This window comes from Pinus tabuliformis, chromosome 8 (assembly GCF_031772625.1).
Source record: "Pinus tabuliformis cultivar Carrire ecotype Pingquan chromosome 8, CPIR1, whole genome shotgun sequence".
Lineage (NCBI taxonomy): Eukaryota > Viridiplantae > Streptophyta > Pinopsida > Pinales > Pinaceae > Pinus > Pinus tabuliformis.
Genome location: NC_142294.1, coordinates 1048050447 through 1048064218, shown reverse-complemented (window position 1 = coordinate 1048064218; position 13772 = coordinate 1048050447). Strand labels below are relative to the sequence as shown.

The 13772-nt window shown below is 36.8% G+C and overlaps 1 protein-coding gene across 1 annotated transcript in view; it reads right to left on the bottom strand.

The window, feature by feature from the left end:
- Nucleotides 1–2946: 2946 nt before the first annotated feature.
- The window catches only part of LOC149238950 (uncharacterized), a 98110-nt gene continuing 87284 nt past the window's right edge, over nt 2947–13772 (bottom strand). Inside the window, exons 6-7 of the mRNA XM_089373249.1 lie at nt 3658–3771; nt 2947–3492 (exon numbers count right to left, since the gene is read on the bottom strand). Of these exons, the coding sequence (XP_089229375.1) occupies nt 3301–3492; nt 3658–3771 (306 nt within the window). The 3' untranslated portion in view covers nt 2947–3300. The remainder of the gene's footprint in view (nt 3493–3657; nt 3772–13772) is intronic.

Here is a 13772-nt window from a genome sequence, read left to right as displayed (position 1 = left end):
CACCTGCTCCTCATAACAGTTCACCGCCAGCTGTTCCAGATTCTACTCCTCTTCCACATCAACAGCAACAACCACAACAACAGATTGTGAAATGCCAACACAATGGCCGAGTTGGCCATTTGAAAGATCATTGTTTTGATCTTCATCCGTGTAAGCACTGCCATAAAACCAGTCATTCTTCAAACAGATGCTTCAGAAACAGACGTCCTGCAAGAACAAAGATTCATCTTGGATGGATCACTTCTTAGCAATGGGCATCAACAGCCAAGAAGATATTCCAATCACATGTCAGAACTTGTTCTAGAATATTGAACAGTCTTGCAGTTGAGTTTTCTCCATCATCTCACCTTGTATCTGACAAGGGTGGAAATGATGGTCATCTACAAGCTTCAAAGCCACATCAAGCGAGTCTGAGCCACAACCTGTCACACCAGTTTCAGAGTTGTAGCCAGAAACAAAGATGCCCCTGAACATGCCTTCAGTTGGTAATCTGGGACACTTCCTCTAGCAGAAGACTATAGCTTCTTGCCAGTTTCGGAAGAATTCCAAGAACAAAATTGAGAACACTTCCTCTAGCAGAAGACTTCATCTTTTTGCCAGTTTTCGAAGAGTTCCAGGAATTGCATTAAGCATTCCAGAGTTGTTGGTCATCCTTAAACCATCACAGGTTGAAACTTCCCTTTTCAGGTTGAAGTTCTCCCTTTTATGCGGGGTGAGACCTCCCTTTCATGGTTGAAGGTTTCCCTCTTCAAAACAATAGGAGCACTTCCTCTAACAAAAGACTTCAGCTTCTTGTCAGTTTTGGAAGAGTTCCGGGAATTGCACTAAGCGTTCCAGTGTTGGTGGTCATCCTTAAACCACCGCCCTTTATACCAACATTTTAGAGAGCACATTCAGCCTAGTGCTGCCATGCATTTTTTCACATTTTGTATTACAAATATCTTCTTGGACTCATACATAACCCTTCGGATTAAGGGGGGAATGTTGGACACCTAATCCTCAATGGGTTAGTGTGGAAGCGAAATAGACAAAAGGAGTCCAAGAGAACCTGGGATGTGGAACCCAACGGTCACAATATGTATTATAAATATATATCTCTTGTTAATAAAAAATGTATTCTCATGTTTTATCTTTCATATTCTATTATTGCCCATGTGTGTTTAACATTTCCAATGATTGTAATAAACGTTTATAAATCATTTCCTTTTTATAATATGTTGCTTCAAGTGGTTGCATTGGCTAGGACTATAGACATGTTCTCTCATTGAAACTTTTAACCACATAATACACTAGAGTACTTGTGTTTGATCTATTTATATAAGCGATTATATTTAAGTGTTTATCTTTAAATGTTTGACTTGTGAAAATATATCTTGTTTATCAAACAATGAAACATTAAAAATATCCTCAAGAACCAACATATAATTATACCCAACATTAATATTTACTTTTAAATATCTTTATTAAACAAATTAGTTATAAAATTTACACCAAACACAATCATCAAAAATAACCACCAATAATAACAATAATACTAAAACACCAAACACCAATATTTATTTTAAAATAACATTTGTGATTTAAACACATAAAATAATTAATAACTACTCAACCAAAAACACTTCCAATAAATATCTACACCCTACTTCGAACTAAAACTAATTATAAAATCCTTAGAATGACCCTTGTACCTTTTCAAAAATAAAGGTATTTCCATGATAAACTGACTTAAGGTATAATCATAATCATCAATCTAAAAAGACAGTTTAATAAAAAACTTATCTCATAATTTTTTATATGTTTAATTCAAAACAATTCCTTTTTAACTCTTTGAAATTCATGTGTAACTCTATCTAATATTTTTCTAAATCTCTAATGCGAAACAGAAAAAATTCAGAGAGTGAAATCATGTGTAACTATACTCATTTGTAAACCAACTCACTATTTTTCCGTGTATACATCCAAACTATTTCGAAACAAAAAAAATTCACTGAGTGAAATCATGTGTAACTATACTCATTTGTAAACCAACTCACTATTTTTCCGTGTATACATCCAAACTATTGCACTTTTATATTTTGATATACATCCAAATTATTGCACTTTTATATTTTGATATATACCTTAGGTGAGATAACTATATTTAGTACAGCCTAAATGCATGCTAACCAGTGACCTAGTTTATTTGATAAATTCTCATATATGTAAAGTTATGTGAGTGATGAAGACTTCATGTTCAATTTTTCATTGCCAAAAACTTTGTGCTGTACTTTTTCATTGCCAAAGACTTTGTGCTGTCCAGAAAATGAGAAAATGAGATGAATATACTTAAAAAGTTATAATCATAGCAATTGGAATCGAACCCATATCACAGGTGCAAACACAGCCCACTTTCTGATTCCTCTGAAATACAAAATAAAAACACAAAACAAATATGTTTCTTTGCTGAAGAAAAAAAGGAATGAAATGCTCCCGTAAACATCAAGTTCTCTTCCCATAGACCTGCGGTCATAATTCAAAATAAATATCACATTTTGCAGATGGCATGCCATGTTGCAGTTAGTTTGCCTGCTCATCTTTTTGGCGTAGTTTCACATTTACAAATGCAAATGAGATGCAATGTTACAGTTAGTTCACGTACTTGTCTTTTTTATAAATTCTACCTAAACTTCATATTTAAACTGCATACGGCATGCAATGTTGCAGTTATTCTAAAGGTTTATCTTCATCTGGTAGATGTGTCCATCTATCCAACAGACAACTTAATTAGGTTAAATGTATAGCATTTTTGAAATTTTGAATTATAAATTATTTGCATTACGATTTTGACGTGTAGTATTCAGACTCAAGACCTTTTCTCTGCCGATATGGATTCTTGATGAAAACACCAAACTAGGGCGCATCAAAAGATAATGAACGCATAGAGCAACTGGCAGGGAAAGCAAATGTTTCTAATCTAAGACATTAGCAGTCGTAGATATTTTCTTTACACCAATAAAACTGTCAACAGGCTTGCCTTGACAACTGCTTCCATAAAAAGTTCAGTAATTATCAAAAATGAAAATGTCTGTACTTCAATTTTAGCACCTAAACGTCATGGCTAATATTGATACAATTCGTCAATATTTTTGACTTTTCAGAGACCAAACATAATTGTACTAATAATCCACTTTCCACATTTGGAAGGTGCGATAAAAAATGAATACACCTATTTTCACAGAAAACTAAATTAAGGGAAATACACAGATATTTGTTTCTGACTGCCTTCTGAAGCAAGCTTAGATGATAAGTTGAAGGTTGTTATTTAAGAAGCTTATTGCAAGTTGCAACTCCAACAGCTGCAGCAAGGTGCCATGCTGCATGAAGATATGGTGTTCTAGGGAACAAGTCATCTGCAATAAAGAAGGCAGCACCTACAACAGAGGAAGCCTTATGCAAGTCGTGGGCCTTTCTCAGTTCTGGTTCTGAAACGACTCTTTTAGCAAAAGCCACCTGTCCAAAGATTTGTTAGAGTTAAATTTAAAATAATTAAAAACAGATATAATTCTTGGTACTTGCCATCTTAACACGCCTGTCCCACTTGGATGTATGACTACAAACATTGACAAACAATGGCCTATTGATCTGAAAAAAACACAATAGCCTGCTGAGAGTTACCTCCATCATTCCAGTATGAACAGCTGACACCAACAACGGTTGAAATGGTAGTAGCACAGCAGATGCTGCCAACAACAATTTTGGGTTGTCATCCCTTATTGCTGTCGACAAACACTGAAACAGAAGGGATTGTGGTTAGAAGGGTTTATCATGCCAAAGGGTAAGCAATTGAAGCTTTTTCTAATAAGCTGTTTTATAAACATTTCAAACAGCCAACTTCTTTTAAACTTTAAAAACCACAGCTTCAAAACGTTGAAAGTTCCTCTGAATATATTTAACTAAAGTTCTCTAGAATATCTTTAATTATTAATATGTTTTTATTGATGATCGCATAATAACACAAATGAAACAAATAAGAAAATAACTGTTTGATGATGTTTTACCTGCCATAGTTTCTACTAAGTTTCTACTAATATATGCAAGTTCGATTTAATACACCAGCAGACTTTTCATCTTTCCGTTTTCAAAAGAAAAAACATACTTTTGATATTTCAGAGGAAATCAAAAAGTACAATCCCTTGGCTGCATAGTAGCACTCTTGCTAACTTAAAAAACTGGGTTGAGAATAAAATCCCCGATATAGCTCAGACGTTAAACATATCTTGAAACTTAACTAAATCCTATTTGAATCAGGGCTGTTGGGGAGCGCCCTACCCTCCCCCTCAAATCTGCTCCCGAAGCACGCTCCAATTGGAAGCGCATCGGGAGCAACCCCGGGAGCGCACTCCCTGCTTTGTCAGGAGCGATCACTCCCATATCACAATCGTTCGCTCTGGGAGCGACTTTTAAAGTCAAGGAGCAATTGCTCCTACACGAAAAAAATCGTTTATGCAAAGGGAAAAAAAGAGTGCGGGTTTTTTTGGGAGGGAAGTAAAGGGCCAAAAGGATGTTATGAATTAAATATTCATAACTATATATATATATATAAATGATAAAATAATAACATAATGATAAATAAATATTTATTAATTATTAGCAAATAAATTAAATCAAACTAAGTTACCCAATTAGTTTTGAAAAGGCACTTAATTCAAAAGGTCGTGTCTTTAGGCTCGTGGCCAGTCAACTCCTATAAAGGAGAACCGCCCTAGCCTTGTAAATTCATCATCGAATATTGAATAATAAATATATTTTCATACACATAAATGTGTCTTCTTTTGGTAAATTACAGTGAGCAAGGAATCCTCACTCCAGTGGTATCAGAGCTGTGAATCCTCCCGCCTGTGCTGGTTTCGTCCATCCGTTCCACACTTTCCTCACACTCTTCGACCCCCTGTCCACCCACGTTGTCACCCTACCTCCATGCTGACACTCCCCCACAACTTTCGTTGCCTCCACGACTCCTGCTGCCTCCACAACTCCCGCCGCCTCCACGCTGTCATGCCACTGCTGTCTGCACCCCCCCCTCCCCGACTGCATATTCCATCCTCGACCTGTTGCATCCGCCTCGACTGGTCTTCCGCTGCCAGTGTTGTTGGCGGTCAACTCCATACATTGTCGTGTTACCTCATGGTCTATGGTCATGTTATTGGCATGGTCCGCTTCGCATTTTGTGTTTCCACGGCCAATGAACGTGACCATCTGGTCACAGTGCTGTTCATTACATTAACATATCATAATCAGTTATATATCTTTATATCATAACAATTATATAGTTATATAATTAAAATCGATATAGTATTATAGTTATATAATTAAAATCAATATAGTTATAATTTAATTAAATTATTTATATAATTTAATTATTTATTAAAAAAATGGGTCTACTGAGAAAAAGAAGAACAAAATGGGAAGTAGCTATGACAATGCAAATTCGAGGAAATTTTAGTAGGAAATCGACAGGATGCGCCAGTGCCTTGACAATGTCGAGAAGAAGCAGGAGGAATTCGAAAAAGGCCAAGAGAAGATAATTAACAATCAAGACCAAATGGCAATTGATATAAAAAATACAGAGCATGATGAGCCAGTTTATGGGAGGAGTTAATCCACCTTATAATCCCTTAAGCACACAAGGGTCACCACAAAGTCCCAAGACTCCAGAAGGCAAAGTTTTCCCAAGCCATGAATTTATGTCGATGCACGAAGCCCCACGAATATCGAATATACAGTTCCAAGGAAGTTAGTATTATACAAAGTTTCCCGAAAGAGACTTTCACAAAATTAAAAGGGAATTACCCAAGTACAATGGTAAAGACCATAAAGGCGCCATTGTGTGGGTAAATAAAATGGACGCCATTTTCGGAGCAAACCCGCCAATAGATGAACAGGAGAAGGTCATGAGTGCATCCAACAACTTGGAGGCTGAAGCATTTCACTGGTTCATGTGGTGGTCCAACAGATGTGAAGCTCATGCGTTCAATTGAAAAAAAAATTGTGGAAGCTCTACTCAAAAGGTTCCATGACGAAGAAGAAGACGATGTCTACGAAAGATTCATTCACCTCAAACAAAAAGGAATTGTAAGCGAATACACCCATGAGTGGGAAGTATTAGCTATAAGACAGAGGGTTATCTGACGAAGAGCTGCTAAAAATGTATAGATGTGGGCTTAAAGGGTATATTCGAGAAGAATTAAAACTATATAAACCCAAAACCATTAAAGAAAGACATGCAGTGATAATTATTGAGCGAAAATACAAGGCTCCATAAAACACCATATGCTAGTAATGAAAAATCCAACAACTACTCAAAAGGGAAGACAAGTAAGTCATCTTCAAAAAACACTGGTAAGTATATTCCACCACCAATGCATGAAGGATGAAAGAAATAGTGGAATTTTGAAAAGAAAAAAGATGGAAAATGTTGGACATGCGGAGATAAATGTTCTCCAGTGAACATATGTACTATGCAAAAACTTTACAATTGCGAAACAAAACAAGAAGAGGAATCTTCAAAGGATAGCTCCGACAAAAAAAATGAAGAAAATGAGACTCCTAATCCAAATCCAAAAGAAGAGAATATGCTAAGAATTTCTCTGGCAGCTATCACAGGGATAGCTAAACCACAAACATTGAAGCTTAAAGGACATATTAAGAAACAAAACCTTATCGTGTTAATAAATTCAGGGAGTACACACAACTTTATAGATGTCAATGTCGCAAAAAGACTTATCATTTTTGCCTATCTCATAGCAGATTTAACAATTATGGTGGCAGATGGAAAACGAATTAGATGAAGTAGGAAAGTGCCATAAAGTTAAAATGCAACTAAACGAATAAGAAATGGAGTCCATTTTTTATACGGTCCCCTTAGGAGGTGTAGACGTCGTCTTCGGAGTACAATGGTTGCAAACACTAGGGACATATTCTGCAAACCACCAAAAACAGTGCATTAAGTTCAAAATGAATGGAAGGAAGTATAAGTTGTTTGGATTCCAAGCTCCACCTACCCAAGTCATTTCTGCTCAGCAAATGAAGAAGCTTATTCGCAAGGGAGCCCCAGTGTTCGTCGCACAATGTCAACAATTAGAACTATTATCGATGGAAGGGATTCACCAATAGTCTGAAATTACATCCCTAATCCAGAAATATGACAAGGTTTTTCAAGAATTGCCGATGAAATTACCCCCTGAAAGGAAAATTGAACATATCATTGAAGTCAAACCAGATTCGACACCGGTAAATGTAAAACCATATCGCTACCCCCATCATCATAAAACAGAAATAGAAAGACTGATACAAGATCTGTTAAAGCATGGAGTCATTACGAAAAGTAGAAGTCCATATGTTGCACCAGTAGTATTAGTCAGGAAGAAAGATGGATCTTTTCGATTGTGTATAGATTACAAAGGATTAAACAAAATTACTATTAAACACAAATTCCCTATTCCATTCATTGATGAGATGCTAGACGAACTCCATGGTGCAGAATATTTCTCAAAATTAGATTTGAGATCAGGCTACTATCAAATTCGAGTGAGATTAGAAGACGTCGAAAACACTGCCTTCAGGACTCATGAAGGACACTATGAGTTTAAGGTAATGCCATTTGGTTTAACAAATGCACCAGCCACTTTCCAAGCAACCATGAACAAACTCTTCCATCCATATTTGCGAAAATTTGTATTAGTCTTCTTCAACAATATCCTCGCCTACAGCAAAACGTGGAAGGAGCACCTCAAGCATCTAGAGGAAGTACATGTTGTATTGGAGAAGAATCAATTTTACGCCAAGTTGTCAAAATGTACCTTTGGGAAAAAAGAAGTTGAATACCTGGGACACGTCATTTCCAAGGACGGAGTTAAAGTGGACCCCAAACAAAATCAAAGCAATTAAAGAATGGTCCAAACACAAGAACACATCAAAATTGAGAGGATGTATAGGTTTAACTGGGTATTACAAAAGGTTCATAAATAACTACGCACATTTGACTGTGCCACTGACAAACTTGTTAAAAGAGAACGTTTTCCAATGGAGTAACCAGGCAGACGAATGCTTTGAGAAACTAAAAGAAGTGATGTCAAACACACCAGTATTGGCAACTCCAAACTTCTCCAAACACTTCATAGTCGAATGTGATGCTTCAGGATTTGGAATTGGAGAAATGTTAATGCAAGACAACCATCCTATAGCCTTCGAAAGCAAGAAGCTTAACAAAAGGGAAAGCTTGAAATCGACTTACCAAAGGAGATGTTTGCCATCATACATGCTTTAACTAAATGGTGACAGTACCTGCTCGAAAGCAAGTTCTCAATCAGAACTGATCACAATAGTCTTCAATTTATACTTCAACAAAAAACATTATCAATAGAACAACAAAAGTGGATGGAGAAACTTTCAGCATTCGACCTAGAAATATTGCACAAAAAGGGAAAGGAAAATGTCGTAGCTAATGCACTCTCATGAAAAGATGAGGACAACACAACATGCATCGCCTTGGTAATTGTTCCTGACTGGCTAGACAAAATACGAGTTGAGTATGCCAAAGATTTGGACTGTGATGCTATGATTGAAAATATCATTCAATATGCTAACTTTGAATGGAAAATGAATGGAAAATGAATGAAAATTTAGAATAAAAATTCTAAAAGAATCTTATAGTTCCCTAGTAGCTGGGCATGTTGGATTCTGAAAAACCTACTACAACATTTGGCAATCATTCTATTGGAAGGGTATGAGTAACGAAATTTAAAAATATGTCGCGGAATGTGATGTTTGTCAGAGAAATAAGGGTGAAAATATCCCAATCCCTTGTTTACAATACCCATTACATATTCCAAATAAAAAATGGGAGGAAATCTCGATGGATTTCATTGAAGGACTACCTATGTCTGATGGTAAGGACAAGATATTTGTCGTAGTCGATAGACTCACCAAATATGCCCACTTCATGGCAATCAAAAAAACTGACACAACTAAGCAAATTGCAGATGTGTTTTGTAAAAACATTTACAAACTACATGGTTTTCCCAAGGTTATTGTCAGTGATAGAGACAAAATTTAAAAGCAATTTTTGGAAAGATTTCTGCCACCAAGCAGGAATATCTCTCAACATGAGTTCGGCTTATCACCCCCAGACAGATGGTCAAACTGAAGTTGTAAATAAATGTTTGGAAACATATCTCTGTTGTTTCGTCACCGACAAACAAAACAAATGGTCTCAGTGGCTACACCTGGCAGAATGGTGGTACAATACCACCTATCATACTTCAACTAAAATGACTCCTTTCCAAGCCCTATATGGCTATGAACCACCCAGGTGGAAGGATTTTGCACTGCAAGATTCTAAGGTTCAAGCAGTAAGGAACCACTTAGAAGAAAGCCAAAGAATTATTAACTTGTTAAAAGAAAATCTAACAGTGGCACGTAATAGAATGAAGCAACAAGCCGACCAGCACCACACCGAAAGAGAGTTCGAAGAAGGAGATTGGGTCTTTGTTAGACTTCAACCCTATAAGAAATTATCATTAAAACAATAAGGGAAAAATAAGTTATCTCCTAAATATTATGGACCATACCAAATAATCAAAAAAATAAGTAGCATGGCTTATGGACTGAAGCTACTAGACAATTGTCGAATCCACAACACATTCCATGTATCAAGTCTCAAAAAAGTACTGGGGCAAAATCAAACAGCTCAAACAGAGATACCTGAGACTGATGAAGAAGGAAGGATCATCTTAGAACCTGAAGGCATACTCGCTACCAGAGAGAAGGTATTATGATCCAAGACTATTAAGGAGTACCTTATCAAATGGAAAAAACTACCAGAAGAAGACTCATCATGGGAGACAGAACGTTTTCTCTAGCAACACCCAACATTGCCTATGCTTTGAGGACAAAGCATTTTTAAGGGAGAGGCAATGTTATGAATTAAATATTCATAACTATATATATATATGATAAAATAATAAAATATTAATTAATAATTAGTAAATAAATTAAATTAAACTAAGTTACCCAATTAGTTTTGAAAAGGCACTTAGTTCAAAAGGTCATGTCTTTAGGCTCGTGGTCAGTCAACTCCTATAAAGGAGGACCACCCTAGCCTTGTAAATTCATCATCGAATATTGAGTAATAAATATATTGTCATACACATAAATGTGTCTTCATTTGGTAAATTAGAGTGAGCAAGGAATTCTCACTCCAGCCCCCATCTGACTTAGCACTTCATAAGAGATGGCAATTAATCCAAGGCCCACATGAGGATGGTCTCACCCCTTGAGACATGGAAGAGCTAGCACCACCTTGGAAGCCTTCAACGTTGGAGCAGAGATTGACACTATGGTCATTTGGAGACCCATGAGACCACCTTCGTACTCCAAGATGAAACTTGGGGTCCACGAGGGATATTGACAGAGATCTAAGGGCCAACCCTCAAAGGATGATTTTAGAAGGCTTCTACACCTAGTTTGGCGCCAATAAACCTCAACGCAAGGCTCATATAGCCCTACGCATGGATGACATCAGCCCTACGACTCACACATGTGGACAAATATTTGTGTTTTATGTCTTGGCTAATGGTTTGGCTTGTAACCCACTTTATCACTGTAATTTCACTTGAGATTTAAGGGATTTGAGGCTAATTAGATATTGTTCCTCCTCATGTAAATAAAGGAGAGGATCATTTTGTTTCTCATCATCACTTGGATTTCGATAATTCAGCCTCTGAGAATTTTGACCTCTTGTTCTAATGGGAAAAATGTGATCTATGGACAAAAAATCATCTTGAGCATTTGTTCCTATCTTTGGAGAAGTCACTTTGGATCAATAATTGGATTGTTTCGTGCATATTGTCTTATAAGTACTTTGCTTATAGCAAATTTCTAATTTCATGTGTACTGTATAGAATGAATTTATGATCTAGTCTAATTTTGTGCCCTAATTTTGTTGCAGATCAATTTATTGGAAACTAGATCAGATTATTGCATGAATTACTCATAGCATGATACGTGAATGGAAATCCCCTTGATGATCTCATGTTAGCTCTCCCAAGTGACCTTTGATCCCTCACAAAGGTGGTAACTAGGGTTTTATGCTAGGGCATTAAAATAGCCTTACTTCTTTGCAAGATAAAATCAATTTTAAGAACCCATAGACTCCATTGACCCTAGGACAAGGCACTAGTATTCCTTGTTGGTGATCATCTCAATTTTTTATCCATAAATTTTCTCTATCTCTCTTGACCTAATTTGGCCCCTTTAAGACCAAGTGGCCAAGCTAGGGCTTGGTGCAAATTGCTAAAGAGGATCAATTTTGGAGCTTGGAGAATCTAAATACCAAGAGGGGAGTGGTTGCCACAAAATCACTTCTTCTTGGTAGGTATTCACTTCAATTTCATCTATAAAATTCTTTGCCCTAGTTGTTTGCCCTAAGGTAACCCTAGTTTAGTTATAGCTTCAACTTGGGGGCTTATTTGAGGGTTTCATGTGCCATATCCTTGTTGAAACACATTGTAGGAAACCCTTTCTCTTCACCTTGACCTTAGGCCATTCCAACTCTCAACCTACTAAACAAACCCTAGGTCTTGTGTGCATAAAATTGGCCTCTCTAGGGAAAGAAAATCACTCTTACCCTTTGATTGGAGCCTTGTACTTAAGTTTTGTCTTTCCCTTAGAAGCCTCTTGGTCACCCCTATACCTTCATACCTAGAATATCCATTATATATGACCATATACCGGAACTCCTCCCATTGGTGAAAGTCCATAAAGAGCAAAGGGGTTTTGGTTGTGGTGAGAGTGGGCAACTACCTCATTGTTGTCTCTTGGTCCATTAATAGCTTTGTAGGGTACCCCTCTCCAAGGCTTGCTAGATTTTACGGCAACATGGTGTATGTAGATGCTCTTTTTTGATAATAGGGAACAATGAAGCATATATTGCATCCACAACGAAAAAATTGAAGAAGGGTTTTGAGATAAAATATATGGGACATCTTCACTACTACCTAGGTATCAAAGTAACTCAAAATCCCAAATATATATTCATCTCCCAAAAGTACATTGGAAATTTAATGAACAAATTTGGCATGGTTAATTGTAATCCTCTCTATTCCAATGGCACAAAATATGAAGATAACATCAAAAGAAGGGAATGAATTTGAGGATGCAACCATATATAGAAAACTTGTGGAGAGTCTTATTTATCTTCTACTACTAGAACAAATATTACATTTGTAGTTGGGATCCTTTCTACGTTCATGCAAATACCTTGTGAAGGACATTGGTCTACTACAAAGGAAGGTTGAAGTACTTGAAGGGAAATCAAGACTTTCGACTCAATATTCTAATATGGAGGGCTGTAGACTAGTTGGACATATTGATACTTTGATGGGGAATTTATCCAAATAGTTTTGTTAGGTCCCTATACTACTAGTGTTCAAGAAGAAAAAGGTTCAAGAAGTGAAATATCACATCAAGAAAGAAGAAATGAATCCGACCATATCTTGTAATGCATTGGCAGGAATTACCACTCCTCAAACTCTCAAGATAGAAGGACATATCAAGAAGAAAAAGGATAACCTCACTTTCGTGCAGAATCGAATGAAACAACAGGCAGATCAACATCGCAGCGAAAGAAGTTTTGATATAGGCGACTGGATATTTTTACGAATACAACCATACAAACAAATGTCCCTCAAGCAAGCTAAGAAGGACAATAAATTATCATCAAATTACTATGGTCCTTACCAGGTGCTGCAAAAGATTGGTAGTATGGCATACAAATTGGAGCTTCCTGCATCTTCTCGAGTGCCCCCAGTTTTCCATGTTTCATGCTTAAAGAAGGTTATAGGTGACAAGCTCCCAATTCAAAAAATATTGTCGAAACTTGACGAGGAAGGAAAAATCATATTGGAACCTGAAGCAGTCATGGAAACAAGAACCCGACAGCTACGAAATCGATCAATTTCAGAGTATCTCATCAAGTGGAAGAACTTACCCACTGAAGATTCCACATGGGAGGACGAGAATTTTATACAGAAGCATTCAAAACTACTCAAACGTTGAGGACAACACTTTTTGAAGGAGAGGGGCATGTTAGGTCCCTATACTACTAGTGTAACCCCTTATTGTTAATAGTGCAACCCCCTTATTATATTGTTGTGCCCATGTAGTCCCCATATTGTTATTATTATGCCCCACAGAAGCCCACTATTGTTATTGTTGTGCCCTTACATTATTATTGTTATGTCGACTCTGATTATATTATGACCCCTTAGACTCCTATATATAGAAAGGAGGTCTTGTCATTTGTATCATCCAAGAATTGTTCATTTGTGTAATGTAAAGGAGGTTGCCCCCTCGAAGAGGCTGATTTTGAAGTCGTTAATCTATCTTTTCTATCTTTTTGTGAGCTAGTTACATAACACGTTTGTTCCAATAGAGTCTACTACAAACGCAGAATATGTGGTTGCTACAAACGAAATAAAGGAGATTGAGTGGCTTAGAAAGATACTAGATGATGTGCAATAGAAACAAGTAAATGCTACTGCACTTTTGATTGATGACACTTATGTAATCAGGTTGGCCAAAAATCCTAGATTCTATGATTGAACCAAGCACATCAACACAATGTACCATTGGATTCAAAATCAGAGAGGCCAAGACCATTCAACTAATTCATTGTTCCACAAGTGAGCAAATTGCAGACATCCTATCAAAGTAATTGGATAAGAAAACTT